The 19,855-nt window shown below is 37.1% G+C and overlaps 1 protein-coding gene across 1 annotated transcript; it reads right to left on the bottom strand.

Annotated features, from left to right (window-relative positions):
* Nucleotides 1–13,016: 13,016 nt before the first annotated feature.
* LOC101244015 (probable polyamine oxidase 5) lies at nucleotides 13,017–17,198 on the bottom strand. Its single transcript, XM_004243710.5, has one exon. The coding sequence runs from the start codon at nucleotides 14,713–14,715 to the stop codon at nucleotides 13,174–13,176; it is 1,542 nt and encodes a 513-aa protein (XP_004243758.1). The 5' UTR covers nucleotides 14,716–17,198; the 3' UTR covers nucleotides 13,017–13,173.
* Between the last annotated feature and the right edge of the window lie 2,657 nt (nucleotides 17,199–19,855).

Here is a 19,855-nt window from a genome sequence, read left to right as displayed (position 1 = left end):
AGGATAATGATAAGGTGGTAAAGGGTAGTGGTGAAACAGATGAAAGTAATGGAACAGATGCAGAAGTACCCATCAAGGTAATCCCCATGCCTAGGCCACCACCACCCTTCCCTCAGAGATTAGTGAAAAAGACTTAGGATGGTAAATACCGGTGCTTCATAACAATGTTGAAGCAGCTCTCTATCAATGTCCCTTTGGTAGAAGCTCTAGAACAAATGCCCGGTTATGCCAAATTTATGAAAGATCTGGTCACCAAGAAAAGATCATTCACGTTTGAGGATGATGATAGATTGCAGCATTGTAGTGCTATCGCTACAAGATCCCTAGTACAAAAGAAAGAAGATCCGGGTGCGTTCACTATTCCTTGCACAGTTGGGTCATTACATTTTGCGAAAGCATTATGTGATCTGGGGGCAAGCATAAATCTAATGCCCCTCTCAATTTACAAGAAGTTGGGTTTGGGGGATCCAAAACCCACTGCGATGCGGCTACTGATGGCCGATCGAACTGTGAAAAAGCCCATAGGGATACTCCATGATGTGCTAGTAAAAGTGGAGTCATTCATCTTTCCAGCAGATTTTGTGATTCTTGATTGCGAAGTCGATTTCGAGGTGCCCATTATTCTTGGGAGGCCATTTCTTGCTACAGGTAGAGCCTTAGTTGACATGGAGAAGGGACAGATGACATTTCGGTTGAATAATGAAGAAGCAACCTTCAACATTTGTAGGACCATGAGGCAGAGTGGTGAGCTCCAATCGGTATCTGCCATATCCCACAAAGAAAAGATGAAGAAGGGGACTGAACAAAAATTTGCAAAACAAGAGTTTGTGGTTGGGGAATTGGTACTTGTAGACAGTTCTGGGGTGCCTTGTCTTCCAGGTAGGCTCAAGTCCAAATGGACTGGCCCTTACTTGATTACCCAAGTATTCCCTCATGGAGCAGTTGAGTTAAAAGCAAAGGAGGGAGTGCGGTTTAAGAAGAATAGAGATAGAATAAAACTCTATTTTGGGCATAAAGCATTGGGGAATAAAGTGATAGAGGCGTGCCATCTTGATGAAGTCTGAGTAATCAAGTGGCCCCAGTCGTGCCGCGACGTTAAATCTGGCGCTTGTTGGGAGGCAACCCAATACTTATCGTCTTTTTAATAATGGTAGCATTTTTCTATAAATGGGTTTTAAATTTGCAGGCACATCACCAGGAAATTCTGCAGAAAACTACTCCGCAGTAGCCACTGACGGATACAACGACGGACCGTCGCGAGTAAAACAGACCGTCGTATGCACCGTCACACCAGGTACGTATTTCTGTCATTTTTGAAATTAGGGCACACACGACGGACACCACGACGGGGCGTCGCATGTGCGATGGAACGTCGTCGGGGAACCGTCGCGCGATTAATGAAATTAACCCGACCCGACCCGGCTGGACCCCTTTTCAAAATTTGACCGTTTATACTCCCCACCCCTCCATATTCCACCCCATTACTTCCACTTCCACACTTCCCCCACTGATCATTACTTCCACAATCTCCCCAACCTTATTACTATCAGTTACTTGTCGGTGCTGCTGTTTTTGGTATCTACCTTGCCACCTGAATCATTCCCCACTTGTGTTTTCTCCATTTCCAAGGTATGTGTCTCTAAATTTGTACTCATTTCTCTTGTATTTTTGTTTATTAGTTATTATTTCGTTCCTAGTCGTCTCTTGTTACCTTGATATGATTATGTATAGACCTAGGCTCTAAATGTTTGAATTTGCCATGATAATAACCCCAGACATAGGTGATTTCACATTAATAGTTTCCTAGGTAGTTGGGATAGACACATAGAGGTCCACAACACTACACGACCATATGTGTTCATTGGGGTTGCTTAGGGTACCTACAGTTCTGTCTCTGATATTCAGAACGAGACCCCGATGACGGTCCGTCGTATTCACGACGGACCATCGTAGGGTCCGTCGCATAAACCCTAGCACCCTCCCCAACGACGCCTGTGACGGACCGTTGTCTTCACGACGGTCCGTCCTGCACGGTCGTCATGATGGTCAGAGACCCCTTTGAAAAGGGTCTCCAAAAATTTTCCAAGTGTCCAACGACGGACCGTCATACACACGACGGTCCATCCTGCACGACCGTCATGATAGTCAGAGAACCCTCTTCTGAGGGTCTCCCATCATTTTCTAAGTGTCCAACGACGGACCGTCATACCCACGATGGTCCGTCCTGCTTAACCGTCATGATGGTCAGCGACCCCTCCTTCAGGGTTCCTTATATATACATATACCAAGTATAACACAACGGACCTCATGACGGTCCGTCATAGTCACGACGAGATGTCATAGGTCCCGTCGTGTGGTACAGTTTCAATATTACTAACACATTTTTTTAAAGTTTCATGTCAGATGATCTTGCCTGATTTGATTGCCACTACTCATACTAATATTGCCCCTTTACAGGTACTATCGACTATGGCACCCAAGCAAGACCGCACTTATGCACGCGGGCGATCTAAGTCTGTCGCCCCGTCTGCACGCTTGATCATCAGGTCTGATGATGAGCGGGACCCTGAATACATGCCCCCAAGCACCTCCGCCCCTTCCCGTGCTACACGTGCCCCCAGAGCCACACCCAAGACGGTGGCGTCCGACGTAGTCACTGCCTCCCAGTCTGATGAGGAGTGCACACTGACCGGCACACCCTCTGGGTCGGCCATAAACGAGGAAGGAGCGCCTGGCTCCTTGGGAGCATCCTGGTCCAAGGAAGCTTCAGGATCTGCTGAGGTTCCCGCACCCGCCACTGCTGCAGCGTCGGCCTCGTCTGATGAGGCTGACAGTTCAGACTCCACATCCGGCGCACCAGCCCCGGTCCCGACCCCAGCCTCTGACCAGCCAAACCGGTGGTGCGTTGAAGGCCAGTTTCAGGTTTACTCCGACGCGAAGTTCTTGACCGATAAAGGAGTAATGACTCGAACACTCACCCTGGAGCGGCGGGTACTTACAGGGAGTCTCCCCTCGATGCCGGAGATCCACAACATATTCACCAGGCATCGCCTAGAGTGGACAGCCCGTCCCTTGGGACGATACAGTGAGGAGATGGTCCGAGAGTTCTACGTGTCCTACGTAGCGACTCTCCGATCACATATCGACAGGCGGGCTGCTCCCGCGAAACAAGCGCCATTGGAGCAGGTTCTAGTCTGGGGCGTGCAGGTTGACATTTCCCTGCCCGCCATCCGCCGATTCCTATACGGAGAGAGTGCAGATGCTACTCGGACCCCCATCACTGCCGAGTTTGACTACCGCTGGCAGGTAGTGAAGGATGGACAGTTCCTGCGAGAGCCAGCACTGAGGGAGACCACCAAGCGGTGGATGGCCCTACACTTATCAGTCGACAGAGAGGGTGCAGATTGGGTCACCGAGCCGAAGGGGGCGATCAAGAAGGCCAACCTCACGTTCGTCGCCAAGTTCTTGTGGCTTCTCGTGCGTCATTGCCTTTCCCCCACAGCTGTTGATAACATAGTCACCTGGGATCGAGCAGTGCTGATGGCGGCGAGGATAGCCGGCTTCGAGGTGGACTATGCATGGCTTCTCCAGGCATTCATGCACGAGAGGGCATTCAAGGTCACCACCACCTACCCCTTTCCGTGCATGATCTTTGCCCTTTGCAGGTCTGCAGGTGTGCCCATATGGCACATAGATCAGTTGAGGACCCCACCGGGTACCGTTGACGTCGGCCTCATCAGAGACGAGGCCAATGAGTTGGCCCCACGTCGAGAGCCCCGTCCAAAGCTGCCACCACTATCTGATGACCTTGCGGATACGGTGGCCCAGGCTCGCACAGCTACACAGGCATCCACGGACACTACCCCGGTCGAGTCTATCCCGGGTAGCAGCACAGCCCCTCTACCGACACCGGCCCCGCTTGCCCGAGTCCAAAAACTGGAGGCACAAATGGCCACTCTTCTGCATCATATCTAGCCGTGGATGCAGAAGTCCATTGCTGAGTCTGAGGCGCGTATGGAGAGGCAGATGCAGCGGAATATTGCTGAGGTTAACCAGCGCCTCGATGCCTTTGAATTGAGAGTATTAGCTCGGCCAGCCCCTCCGGTAGATGTGTCGACTCTCCAGGCTGCAGTCGCCAGTCTTCGTGCAGACATCGACACGATCCTAGCGGCAAGAGTGTCAGAGTCTGTCGAGCCTGCTGAGGATACTGTATTGGCGGCTCTGTTTCCTACTCCAGACATTCCCCCATCTTCCCCGAGAGAGAGTGCCAAGAGGTGGAAGGGTCGATAAGAGGATGAGGCGCGAGCAAGAAAGAAGGAGCGCCGAGAGATGGAGGGCGCGAGGAGAGCCTCACTTGCTGAGGCGGAGGCATACCAGATCAGAGCATCACAGATGGCGGCTGGGGCGTCTAGCTCCCGCACTGTAGAGACAGCAGGAGGCACTATTGAGGGTGCAGTTGTTGCTGAGGACTGAGGGTGTCCAGATTGCAGAGGATGTGGGTTCTGGGAAACCAGACCCACCAGCTTGTTGATCGACGGCGCTATGCGCCACAGGTTTGCTTCACCTACCCCTCTAATCTTTAGATTTTTTTATGCATTGGGGACAATTGCATGCTTTTTTGTTGGAGGTGGGATAAATGGAAAGTGAGTGTTAGGGTGAAGTCTGAGTAGCCCAACTCACTATCCTCTTTTGGGGTTTTCTTGCCTGTGTTCTTTTTCTCCAAAAGACTGATTACTTTTTCTGTTGAACCGGCACGTTATATCTTTTGTACATAGTTTAACTCTGAAGCATGATGGCTGAAATGATATCCCGATAAAACTGGAAAAGGTTGCATGAAAAGGCGTAGTAACTGATAATTGTGTGGATCTAAACATGAAATAGAGTTACACCATTGCACTACCCTAAACCTTCAAGTCGAACTAGGTGTCTGATAATCTGGTATAGTGATGAGATGACAAGTGAGTGTGAGGAAAGTTGAATAGTCCACTACTGATACTGAGCTAGAACTTGCCTGGTTAGTCATGCTAAAAGTAAGTTGTAACATACAATTAGGAAAGGATCATAGGCCCTTATTCAATATAGCCCATTTCTAGCCTAAATAAAAGAAACCAAATGAAAGTTATCCTTCGTTGATCCAAATAATTTGAGCTTAAAATTAGACCTTTGTTTTTCACCCCAACTGATCTTTTCTGGGAACAATATGTTGGCCCTGGTCCCTCCTTGGACATGTGCACCTCAGCTTATTCCAAAAGCATAAGTTGAGGGTGGCTAATGTATAAACAACCTTCGTTATGGCCCTGACCCGATTTTGGGTATTGTGTACCTTGACTCATGGCAAAGCCATGAGTTGAGGATGGCTGTTTTGAGGAATGCTCTGGAAAGTGGGGTTGAAAGAACAAAGAGAGAGAAAGAACAAAAGTAAAGTGACTCAAGAACTCGTTGAAAAAAAAATAAAAATATTCAAGAATTACAAACAAGAAAAGAAAAGAGTCACTTACACAAATGAAGAAAGAAGGGAAACAGCAAGGTGAAAGAATAGGAGAAACTGGGCGAGATAAAGTGATATAGAGCGGAAGGTTTAGCCGATATGTCAAGGAGGGCAAAAAGTCACTAAAGTATACCTAAATATACTCTACCTGACTCTGAGCCTACGTTACAAGCTAAAAAAGTCCTATCGTGATCCTAAGGGTTGTATAGCGAACTTAAGGCAGTGAAAATAAGGGAAAGCTTATGGCAATAGGTATGAATGAGTGTGACTTTGTTCTGAGAGCGAGTGTTGAAATGTAATCCTTATAGTCAAACTGAAATCATTGTGTGAAAAATGAGGATTTTGTTCTAAAGTGAGGACAGTAGTTGCAATACCGGAATTATTAGCACCTCGGTGAGAAATTGAAGAGGATAGGTGTTAGTGCACGGTGAGTCTGTGTCATGTTCGAATCCCACAAAAGTCAAGCCTAATAGTGATAGCATGCATAGATTTTGATGGGATTAGTCGGGATTGATAGCCAAATGATTGCAAAGGATAAAACATGAATACTATTGTACAAAGATTGTGTAGTGAGTCATAGTGCGTCGCTTGAGGACAAACAACGAATTTAAGTTGAGGGTGTTGATATACCATGGTTTCACGGTATAATTAATACCTTTTCCTTAAGTTTATTGTGTCCGGAAGCCTTTTTGTGCTAATTTTGATATAAGTTTTTCTTTGTTTTGCAGGAAATCTGTCTAAAACTGAATGCGGAGATTTTGAGCAACAAATGCAGAAGAGACCACCTACGGAGCTTATGACGGTCCGTCGTGCTTGTGACGGTCCGTAGGTGGCAGCATAGAGAAGCTGCTGAAGGAAGATGGGGAAGTCTGACCAAGTGTGGGATTACGAAGCTTGTGACGGTCCGTCATGGATATGACGGTCCGTCCTGCAGGTTCGTCGCGAAGATCAGAGAAGTGATCCCAGTACCCAGATTCCAAGAGTTGAAGTATTTGGTAACGAAGACCCTCGACGGACCGTCGTGCCTGTGACGGTCCGTCACACTTGCCGTCGAGGGGAATGAAGAAAGCAGCAGAAGAATTGCACCAAGTATGGGGCGACGGAGCCCACGACGGTCCGTCATGACCACGATGTTCCGTCGCGTGGTCCGTCGACCCAGCCGCGTTTTGACAGATTTCCAGTAATTAGAATCCTTGTTTAATTAGGTTTTTATTTTTTATAAATAGTTCGAAAAACCTCGTTTTGGAGGTTAGACTCTTGGAGATTAAACATCATATTGTTAGACTTTGTTTTTCTGAGTTTTTGATTGTTGGAGATCCTTACAAGTAACTCTTGTTGATTAATCAAGCAAATATTCAGACTTTATTCTTCCTCATTAAAGTAAGTACATGACTTCTTGTTTAATATATTTGAATATTGTGTTTATGGATATGAGGAACTAAACTCTATAACTAGGGTTGTGGGAACCATAGGCAAATAATGAGATAAACCCTAGCTAAAATAACAATTCTAGAATAGTGTCTTGCATGTATTAATAATTCTTTCGCTTAGAAATCTTTTTAACGGATGATCAACGTTAGAACTCGCCTTAATGCTACTTGCCGGACCAATGAGGTAGATAATAGGAAAAGAATTATTCACATAGATTTAGTGTATACTATCTAATAGGCTAGTATTGATTGGTACGAGGTAATAACTGAGTCAAATATCGAATATGATGCTTAATATGAGGTAAGGATAAGGGTTAGGAAAGCAACACACGTAGCCGGACCAAGGTGCGGAGTGAGATTTTCTAGATGCCGTACCAAGGATTTAGAAATACATAGCTTATCACTTTGCATGCAAGATACTAGGAAAGAATTGTTACAGCTAGAATTATCAAGTTATGAACCTGTGGGGAACACGTAAACCCTAGTTACTTTGATTACTTGATTAAAACTCAATATTAAAGGCTGTTAAGTGTCTCTGTCAAGGTCGTTAGTTATTTTTTTTATTTTACTAGGAAATACAAAACCCCCCTTTTATGCTTTTACTTTTTAAGGAAGTCATCAACCGAACAATAGTAATAACAAGTTGGAGTTAAGTCTAGACTATTTTCCTCGTGGGAACGATCCCAACCTCACTAGTTGGGTTATTTACTTGACGCGACCGCTTTACTTCTCATTTGAGAAGTAAGTTTGAGCGTATCAGAGTTCAAACAACTCAAAGTTTTCACAAATCGTGAAGCCAAGTGGGTAGAAAGAGTCATACTTTTTAGATGATTCCTTATATTTTTTAAGCATAGTTTAGTGGATCTACTTAGTTGAGGATGTCTTATACTCCGCAAAGTATAGGACAGTTTTGCCAGTGTGGGCTACACATTTTAACATCTTATAACACATAGTGATGGTCGTTAGTTAGAAAATCTCCCAATTCGAGTTATTTTGTATCTTTACGTATAAACTAAGTTATTATTGTATTTTTAAATATATTGGATTTTTATCTACTATTTAAAATGTTGTATATAAATTGCATCTTTATTGTTGTTTTTATACTATATTGAGTTAAGGTTGAGTTGAACAGGGTTGAGGTCACTATGTTTCCTTCTTTCAAAGTTCAAGCTTTTATGTTATATTCAATGTTCCCCTTACATACTCGTACATTCAATGTATTGATGTCATTTTGTGTGCATCATTTAATGATGCCGATACAGGTAACCCAGATTATCAATAGGCACTTCGGTGATACTACTTGCAGTTTAACTTAACTTTAGTGAGTCTCCTTGCTTCTGGAAGATTCAGTTACTTTTTAAGTTTTGTTTGGATGTCGTAGGTCTTGTCTTGACTACCATATTTGTCATTTAGAGGCTTCATAGATAGACAATAGTAGTTGACAAGTATGTTTCATTTTTCTAATGTCAATGTTATAGACGGAGTTACCCTTGTGGGAAGTTTGAATATCTTTAAATGTACTAAGTTAAGTATTGGAGACGTTTGAGTTAAAACTTTATATTTGAGTTTATCTTATGTTGACTAAGAGAGTTGAGCTAGCCAAGGGTTCGCTTAGGGCAAGCTATGGTTCTCGCATGTCAGTCGCGTCCAGGATGTAGGCTCGGGCATGACAAGGTGACTTTCCAAACATACCCTTAATGTTTTCTTTGTCAATTTGACAGCAAAATAGTAAATTATTTAAGCGGAGATTTGAATGATAAGCTTAGAAAAATATAATATTGCAAATTTGTTAATGTGTATTCTACGTTAAATTGTTTAGATTTCATATGAACGTGTGAAGAGGCAAACTACATTTTATATACTCACGTATTTTCACATTGTTGTGAATATTTTTTTAAAAAAATAACTTGAACATTTTAAAATAATATATTTTGAAGTTAGAGGATATGTTTAATATTATAATACATTTGTGAAATATATAATACTTTAATTTAAATAAAAGTACCTACCCAAATATAAATATACATTTGCATTAATGATAATATTTATCTCACAAAATTAGCTATTAAATAAATAATAAGAATTAAACTAATAAAAATTTCAACTGACGTTATTACAAGTCATATGAACTTTTCTTTGTCTAAAATAGTGAAATATTAAGAAATAGTAAATGAGTAAAACAAAAGGGCAATGTTTATATAGTAATAACTATTTTGAAGGAAACTTCCTCAAAGTCTAATCAAATAAATTGTATTGATAAATAAAGTCATTCTTTTGTCTTGAGTACAAAACAGATCGTAACAATTCTCTAAATTTTAAAAACAGATATTTACAAGCATATATTCAACTAAACTTCGAACTCATCCAAGGACAATAAATCACACAAAAAAATTTTAAAATGCAAGAAGAAGAAGAGTAGAAGATTAGGAAAAAATTGTAGTAGAAAAATGAGAGGAAGTCCCTCTATTTATAGTCAACAAAGTGTAGATGAACAAATGTTTTTTTGTTTTTATCTGAAAATCATGACCTTTCCGGGAAGTCACGGCACTTTGAAAAAGTCACAACTTATTGAAAAAGTCACGATTCTTTGAAAATTCATAACTTACTGAAAAAGTCACAACTCATCGAAAAATCACAATCCTTTGATAAAAGTCACAACTCATCGAAAAATCATAACCCTATGAAAAATATCTCAACTTATTGGATAAGTCACAACTCACAGGAAAAATCAAAACCTAAGATAGGGATATTATAGTAATTTAACATTCAAATAAGGAGTTGATGCTTTTTAGATAATATAAAAAATAAATATAGATATACATTAATTTTTCGTCCGATGTTTGATACTCATTAAAGCTTGGCTAAATTTGAACTTACATTGAAAATTTTAGATAAATACTCCCTAACAAATACATTTTAAAGTAGTACTTCTACAAAATGAAAGCGCACTTGATTTGCTTCTCAAAAAGTAATGACAATCACACATTTCTTGGAAGTGAGAAAATACCTTAAAAAAAGCCGTATTTCTCCTAGGAGTTGCTTGCTAGTCCTCTAGATTCCTATTTATATTGTATTCTTTACTTTATAAAAAAGATGATGTTAAAAGGGGTAGCCCTTCCTTTTACTCTCTGCCTATTTTAAAAGTAAAATTTGAGATGCCAATATGATAATATTAACTAATAATTTTTTCAAAAAAAAAAATGTTCCTCTTGTAGGTGCAAATACTTATCTAAGATTTTGTGAATCAAATGATGGGCCATTACATTTCTTTTCACAATTAAAAGAATTCATATTAAAATAAAGATGGTTGGCAAAAGATGGAGCTGGAAGTTTGATGATCTCATGATGTTCTAAACAAACAAATTAAGGACATAAATTGTGTTTGGTCTGATTTAACTTAAAGAAAACCAACAAATGTACTTGGCTATTAAACAAAACAACGCATGAACAGCATTACATACTCAAATTTATTTACATTTTTATAATTAGTTGCTTGTGCATATGAGCAACATTTCATGTCACATCCTAAACAAATCTAACTACTATATTCAAGAAAAGGCCAGAAGGGTTTAAGTACAACATGTGTGTCTGCATGATTAATTAATTATTAATAGTTTGTACCTAATTGGTTGTTGCTTGTTCATGTTTTGTTTTTACTAACTTAAAAAAGAGAGAAGCATTTAAAATACACCGCAGTTCCACCAAGATTTTTCTACAAATAAGAAGTTTTGGTTAGCTGTTCACTCACTCTTAACGGTTTGTCATTTAGTTCACTTAAAATCGTTATGAGTACCACCTGTAAATCACTTCTCGAAGGTGCCAATAGATTATTTCAAGCTATAGGAAATGTAAATGTGTTAGCGTACTTTGTTGCCTCACTTGTGACTGGGAAGAGAGAGCCGTTGTCATAATTTGATGCAAATTATTTGTTTTGTTCCCAAACTATTGACCGTCTTAAAAACACATCATTATTTAACTAACTAAACTTAGATACACTCCCGATCTGCCACATAACATAAGAAGTGGTCTTATACTCAGGTACGAACATGAGGCTCTTAATAAAACGCCGAAAGAAATGTTGAAAACAACCCTAAACTTGGCAAGAATTTAAAAGTGTATTGCACTCAAGTTGAACTGGCAAGATCGGGGTGTTTTTAAGTTTAATTAGTTAATTAAGTAAAAAAGTGTTTTTAAGACAGACAATAATTTGATGATAAAACTAATAATGAGCGCCAAATTTAGAGATTTTCAATGATTCTCTCCTTAAAAAAAGAAGAAGAAAGAAGAAAGATTAGGTAGGCAAATATTGCTTATTGCTTAAGAAATGAGTACAAAATATGCTTAGTAGTCGATAATACAATGGTTAATTTTGAGGGACCATCTTACTAAAACTAACAAATTAAATAGCGCAAAGGTAAAACTATTATTTAGTTGGAGCTTTAATTTAGCCAAGTTACAATCATTGTGGATTGGCCCCTTAAGAGTATTGATTTGTTACACCCTTAGGTAAGTAGGGACTAGAGAATTTACCCAATAAAAAATTAAGCATTATTTAAAATGTTAACAAGTAATGATAATGATGATGATTCAAAGGTCCTAGCTATTTTATTATAGCCATTAATTTTTTGTGTTTACGGTAAAGATGTTGAAGTGAATGGTGATGATGATAAATAAAAACTATGCACAATCATTAAATGGCAGATTGGAAACCCCATGTATACATATATATAAATAATTGTGGGCCATTGAATCAATTTCTTTTAGAGCCTGGCTGGGCTACTCTTTTACAATAATAGAGTCTTCATGAACAGATGCTCCCTTTGATTTGACCAATCAATATCTACAACAAGATGATCTACACCAATCCATCTCGAGGAAAATAGAAAAATAAGTGAAAAAATGTGCTCATTTTCTTTATAGTCCTGAATGGTTAGTTGCGTGTTAATGGTAGCACCTCTTAGTCTATCAACAGTTTTATGCATGGAAAATTCAATTAAATCAATAGCTATTGATTATCATATTTTTCTACATTCTCTCTAACAAATTGTTTTCATGTAGCAGTTGTTTTGTCTGTAACAGTAGTAAGGAGATTTTTTCTTCACTTTCTCATTTCAGCAGCAGTAGGAGGTTATTTCCTTATTAGGTAGGTGGTTAATCCATCAATGTTATATTTAAATTGTTTGAATTCAATGGAAAATTTTAAGCTGATAATTATTAAGTTTTTGAATACTTCAAACTTAAAAGATTGCAAGTTCTCTGAAATATTTGATTTCATATTATAGCGCTCCATAACTAGATCCATATAATAGGATTTTAACAATTTAACTGTTTAAAGTGGAAATTATGACATGAAAACTGTTGTGGATGATTTTTAGCGCGATAAACAAGTCAAGGCGCGCACAATATGACCACAATGCAATAATTAAGCTGTATCTATGCTGAATTTTTTGAATGCTTAATTGATAAGCATATGCAAATGATGGAATTTTATGTGAAAAGATATGACCAATAATGTACCAAAAAATGAGTTGGGACTGTTAGCTCTAATATGTTTCAACTGTCTTAGTATATGTGTTGTCTTGATATGCTTTGGAGTGGGACCTGTCATTTTGTTGTGGGTCTCAACCCTTCTCCACCACTAACCTTCAGAATCCCTACTTACTGTCTCATACTTAAAGACATCCATCAGTTTTTAGCATCAAAACTGAAAAAGAAATATCATTTGTATTTACTATTCCATTAGTTCCAATTTATCTGGTGTAGTTTATGATTTTGAAATTGAGAAATTTAAAGTTAAATTGTTTTATGAATATAGTTTTAACAAACTAATAAGAAAATAGTATCACATAAACAATAACATGTCTAAGTAGGGCGTTTCGATATATTCATAAAAGAAAAATCTCATTAATTGATCATAACCATATCGCAGAAATTGTAAAGAATAATTTAAGAAGAGAGAAGTATAGTACATGCCCGGTTTTATCGGATCCTGTCAATTGACCATATTGAAGGATGGAGAAAATATGATGAGCTAAAAAGCTAACTATCTACTTTTTCTTTACCTTTATCTTTCAAATTAATTATAAGTATGCAAAGCATAATCAACTTTAGTAGATTGAGCAAGAATCAAATAATAATCTCAAACATATTGAAAGCAATAGAAAATTCAAAAGGACCTTCTTTTAATCACTACATCATGAAAAAAAATTAAAGAAAAATACCTGCTTAGGTTCTATTGAGAACACATTTTTTTTTTCATATATCAATGCAATGATAGTGTTGAAGAAGCCTATTAGCTTCTCTAATGCCGCTAAAGTAAGCACCATGAGTTGTTGAATAGTGTGTTCGATGTGTTGCTTCCCCTGCAAACAGAATTTGAAGTGGCGGAGGTGAAACATTTGAATCATGAAGGCTAGTGATCTTTTTTGGTAACGGCTCAGCCATAGCATCCAAATCGTCTCCACTAGATTCAATTGCTACATAACTATACGAACCCAAGAAGAGTGGATCGTTTCCCCATTGACTCTTTAACACCTTTTCAACTTTAAACATACTTTCTGCATCAGAATGTGAGTTTATTAGGAAGCTAGAGATAGTTTTTGAGAACCCATCAATGATCTCCTCATCACTAAGAGATTCCACCTCAAGAGCTTCTTTGCCTACAAACCATGATAATAACACGTTTGAGTTGCCATATATTGGACACAAATTAGCTGTCCTCCTCATCCACCAAGGGATTTTCGGGTTTTGTTCAGACTCATTATGAAACACCATCTGTAGGTAAGGAAAGTTTATGCCATCGGGGATGGAAGTTAGTTTCAAGAATACCTTGTTGACAACACCAAAACCAAGCCTTGTGATTGCTTCTGTCTTGAAACTAGCAAGTGGGGGATTAAACATACCAGAATCTTCCCGAATCCCCTGTTTCAAAACACCAAGTGAGACTGTAACAATGACATGATCCGCATACATAATTGATCCATCAACGAAATGTAGCTTCACTGGTGGCTTATTGGTACCATTTTCAATTTCTAATAACTCATCAGGCTGCCACTCAATCTTTGTGACTTTTCGGCCTAATTGAATCAAACCAGGCGGTAAAACAGAGGCCAAAGATTCAATAACAGATAAATAGCCTTTGGCAATTGTTATTTCTTCTCCTGGAAACATGCAGTACTCTTTTTCTGCATTGAAATCTAGCATTTCTAAATCATTAGCTGATGTATAAGTCCTTTGGATACTCTCAAACATGGCAAAAATGCCTTGTTCAAGTGATCTTTTTCTCCGTTTATCTAACCCTTCGAGTTCATCAACATGTTCATCCCAATAAGCATCAATACCCCTCCGAAGAAATGAACCAACACTCATCACATTAGGTATTTCATTTTGAGTAACTAATTTCGATTGAGAAATATCCATAAGTTTGTTGAAAAGATTGGATATGGGTTCAACAAAAGAAGAATCAAGCACATACCCATCTTCTGCTATTGTGATTGCTTCAGTTTCCAAAAGCCCATCCATACACTCCCATGGCTGCTCAGATTGCAATGAATTTATTTGTTGAGCAATCTCGTGAACAGGGCTACCTCCAATTCCATGGATCCAAGTAGCACCAAGCTCAATTCTGTCACCACCAAACTCTGATGTGTTAATTCTTCCACCAATTCTATTACCACCTTCAACTACACACAAATCTAACAAATCTTTACACCCTGCTGTTGTATAAAGTTTGTTAGCAGCTGTCAGACCAGCCATTCCTGCTCCAATTATAACTACTTTTGCTTTCTTGCTAACCATAATTGTATTAGCTAGTGAAGAATAATCAGAGAAAAAAAAATTAATATTGTGAGGAGTTTGTTTATGAAAGTATTACTTAACCAAGAATCAAATATATACACACACATGAGGCCCTCCTCTTTTCTTTTTTTAATTCTAGAGTTTGTTTATTTCTCTAATAAAGACATAGCTATACTTTTCTTGCCCATTAATGTGATTTGTAGTCAATACCGCTAAGCTTTAACACCTCTTTTACTTTTTCTCTACCGTACTGCCACATGCAAACCCCCACTATACATATCGACACATTTATACAACTACTTTCTGTGTATTAATTTATGCATAACACAGCAATGTATCGTCAATTTAATCTCATTTCATATATATGTAGTTTATATAATGCATGTGGCATAATATATGTAAGACATCACGGAGGTCGGATGCAAATTGGTATGTAGAATGTCACGTAGAATGTAAATTGCTATGTAGGATGTCACATAGGGCACATGTATTAATTTGTTTAATTTTATATAAGTTTAAGTGCCTATTTGTGTAAATCCAAAATTGATAAACGTAAATATAAGTCAAGGCCAAGATTAAGTGACATATTTACGTATTATACCATTATTTTATGTGCTGAAATCTAATTGTGCATAAATTTTAAAAGTGATTGAAGTTTTTTAAATATAAAAAGATGGGTTATTTTTTAATGGATTAAAAAGGAAATCCACACATATTTACTGGATGAATAATTTAATATTGATGTCGAACATCGAAAATGAAAATTGAAATGAGTTTAGATCTGATACGATATAAAGATATGAACATATAAGTCTATTCTAAATCTAGTTCAAAAAGTTAGAATTGTCGAGACCATATTATAAAAGATATCATCCGTCCGATTTATTAATCACTCACCCCTCACTCTCAAGGCTAGAAATCTGATACGTGAACAGTTTAATACAAAAGATTCAATATAAAAATAAGAATTAAAATGAGTCATGCTTTAATACCATCACAAATTAAGCCTAACTTAACCTTAAAAATCATCTCAGGAAATGAAGATTACAATTTAGACATGCCATACAAAAACTACCACACATCCCTCAGAGGTACATATAAAGAGAGGAAGTGTATTGTCTAATATTGATAAAAGGAGCAATCCAATAAAAACTTGTAAGATCACCAATAATAGGTTGATGATTCGATCTCACCAACCTCACATGTGAATCAAATAAAAAAAGGCCCACGAATTACTGTACAGGACTACAGGCCATTGAATAGTGATGATAAGTCAATGAAAGTCATAGATTTTTTTCAACAATGTAATCATGATCAACTCATAATCCAGATCATATATTACCCAAATTTATGAATGTACTTATTTTTGGAGTCATACTTAAGTGTTCTAGTTTCTGATTACACTTGGTAGTTACCATGATTTTACACGATATTAGATGTTACGTTTAGTCTTATAGTATAAATTTAGAATGTGTATTTAGTCGGTGCTACACTAATTTAATATGGGTGTTATAAAGTTCAAATACAAGACATCTAGACATGTAGGACACTATTTTAATTTTGATTTTTGGTGTATATATAATAGTTTTCTCATCTTTTTGAATGGCTATGGTGGAACGAAGACACAATGGCCAACATCATATGTAAAGGACGCATCATATTCTTTACAACATCATGCATGTGTATGTAAAGTAAAAGTTATTTTCTTTGTTAGGGTCAAGTTGATAACCATATTGTGTTTTAAGTGAAACAGCTCACTATATTCTTTAACAATATGTTAAAATTAGAGATTTTATTTGTATTAGCATCCAAACACTAATCTCTAGTGTGTTTGGATGTCGCACATGTTTTTTTGGAGTATAAGGCGCATTTTGGACTCGAACATCAAGTGTAATGTAATTGCTTTGATTCCATCATCCTTCTCATTAAACCACCTTCTTCTTTTTTTTGCTTCTAGACATATAATGATGTAAATAAATTAGTACAAATCTGAAGAATGACACTCGCTTAATAGTCACAGAACAATTTCATCATTCAATCGATAGGTGATAGATTTAAATTACATAACAGCTAAATAGAAAGGTACCTTTCAAGAATGATAAGGACAAAAAAAATTGTACTTTTATATTATATTAATATACAATATTATTTTTATAAGTCTGACTTTTTATTAAATGCAATATATTTTTTATTTATTATAATTTAGACGAAAAGTATTTAACTGATCGTCTTTTGGTCACTATATATTGCTATACAAATAGTTCTATACTTAGGAACAGTCTATAATATTGAATATATGAAACATATATGTAGTCTCCATCTAATATTTATTTTTGTAGATTGTGTTTTCCTGTTATGGTTTGTGAAATAGTTTACGGCACCCAAAGCTTTAAATATTTATCTAAATCTTCATTAAAGGCCGTGCAGATATTGCAAGGAAAGTGGCTTGATTTTATATATATATATATGTTATATTAATGTTATATAAAGGGCTATACAAAGATAAGATGTTTTAAAGGTCACTCTAAAAAGATTAATTATGTTTGTTTATCTTTTTGGTCGGGTCTTCCATATTTTCTCCACAACCTTGATTAATGTTTTTTCGGAAAAAGGGCCTAAAATATTCTCCAAGTGTTGAAAATGGTACAAAACTATCCTCCATCCACCTATTGGCTCCAAAATGTCCTTTTCACCTATCTATTGGCTCCAAAATACTCTTGTCATTCACATTTGAGTTCAAAATTGACAACTTATTTAACGGTTTCAAATTTAAACCATTTAATTTTTTTTAAATACTTGGTGCTCAACTATTGGATAAATTTAATTTATTAACATCATTTATAAACGAACCCACTACCTATCCATTACTAACTAAACTTCATCCAATTAATAAACTAATTTTAATATCAAAATCGTCATAAATACTACTAAAATACAATGAAATTATTGATTTCTAAAATTGACATTCAAATTATTCAAGTCCGAATTGAAACCCCAATTAAATTTAAGTTGAGCCGCTTATTTAGGAGGACACTTTCATTCTCTTTCAAGCTTGAATTCAAATTTTAAGATTAAAGGTAAAGAAGTAGTAAATCCCGAATTAATTCATATACCATTTTTATATAATTTTATAAATAGTTATTATTTGTTTTAAATATTAAAACTTGAATGTATTCTTTTTTTAAAAAAGTTATCTACTATGTAACATCACACAATTGAGATGAAACAATAATTAAGATGAACATAGTCAGATTTTTAACTTATCGATGATTTTTAGACACGTGAATTATAATATTTTTTGATTGAGGACTTGAATGTATGATAATCTACTTCAATAGATATTTTTCCCTCAAATTTTTAGAAATACTTATTGGCAGTAATTTTTCTATTGTTGCATTAGTAATGGGGCGGGTTTATTAATTGGGTGTGATTTAACTAATTAGTAATGAGTGGCTAGTAGATTGATTTAGAAAGTATATTAATAAGTTAAAATATAACAAATAGTTGAGAGCCACGTATTAAAAAATACTTAAATAGTTTAAATTTAAAATTGTTAAATAAGTGGTCAATTTTGAACCTAAAGGTGGATGACAAGGGTATTTTGGAGCCACTAGGTGGATTAGAAGGTTATTTTTTAGCCAATAGGTGGATGGAGGGTAGCTTTGTACCATTTTCAATACTTCAAGGGTATTTAAGGTCCTTTTCCGATGTTTTTTTATACTTTAAAGGTGGTCAAATTTACCTTTCTAGCTGTAGCAGTAATAACTTTTTCATATTAATATTTGTTTAGTTTCCAGAGTCTTTTCTTATTTTGGTGATGTCTTATATGATAAGTAACTACGCTAAAATCTTTAGTTTCTAGTTTGTACTTGTACTACTGTATTTAATCGCGCTTCGCGTGGAAATAATAAGTGTACTCATCTGCTCCCGTCATTATAGAAAAGTCATTGAAAAAAGTTATTGGGCCTGAAAACTTTTTGGCAATAACTAGAAAATTCCCAGCCTAGTCCTGATTTGGACGAAATCGGAGTCAGTGAGGTCTAGGGAGATCTTGTAATGAATGAAAGATTTAATTGTGAATTTGATCACATGAATAGATAGCTGAGACGTTAAAGAACCGATACGACTTTATGGAATCGAATTCAGGCGAGTAGAATTCCCAAAACTGATTTTAGCGTGCGAGGGTAGTTTCTGAGTGTCATAAGTTAACGGTGTGTTGTGAAATGAGAGTTTTAAACTCAACTTTTAACTCTCTATTTCCGTTCAAGCTACCAAGGCGGGGCCGTTGTGGTGGATTGGGTCCTGCTACGACGGATTAGTTGCGAATTAAGTCAAAATTAAACACCAAAAATATTTTTCTCAGTGAATTTCGTTCTTGAGAGCTAGGAGACTGCCCATGCAATTTCTTGATAGTTTTTCACTATTTTTGGTACTAAAGGTAAGGACTTACTCCCCTAATCTGTTTTTGATCCATAAAATTTAGATTTATGGGTGATTATTAATGGGGAAGGATTTTGACCAGAAAACTAATGGTGAAAAAAGTCATAAGTTGGGTATTGGTATCTTGAATTTGGCCTAGGGTTGATAATCTCGATTGTAGTCCAGGTAACTAGGTCTCGTTTATTGATGCTTGAATTAATTTGTTGTTTGTCGACCTAGAACAAGCGGAAAGAATTCGGGAAGGGAATAATCAAGTTTCTGAGGAGGATTAAATTTTATTTTCGAGGTAGGTGATGGTTGATTTCATGTTTTTATGGTGTGTGTTAGTATTTTCTTCATTGTAATGTATGTGTGTATTCGAATATTGCACTATTGATCACATTTAATACAAATTAGTGAATAAATGATTGTACACCACGAATCAACACTTGATTGTATGATTATAAGAATATACATTGTGATTATGATTGTATCTTGTTGAATAGATTGGATGTCACATTCCAACACACTAGCTGGAATCGGATGTCACGTACAGAAATGCATATTGGAATGAGTGTCACGTTCTGACACACTAATTGGGATCAGGTACCACGTTCTGATGCACTAACAATTTAGATATGGGTTCCATGAGAAGACCACTGACTTTTCATATATGTGTATTTACTTGATATTAAAAATGTGGAAGGGTAAATCGCTCTTT

The sequence above is a fragment of the Solanum lycopersicum genome, chromosome 7, assembly GCF_036512215.1.
Source record: "Solanum lycopersicum chromosome 7, SLM_r2.1".
Lineage (NCBI taxonomy): Eukaryota > Viridiplantae > Streptophyta > Magnoliopsida > Solanales > Solanaceae > Solanum > Solanum lycopersicum.
This window is presented reverse-complemented; position numbering and strand designations above follow the sequence as displayed.

Coding starts and splice junctions, on each gene's coding strand:
- LOC101244015 (XM_004243710.5), bottom strand. CDS start 14,715: ATGGTTAGCAAGAAAGCAAAAGTAGTTATAATTGGAGCAGGAATGGCT.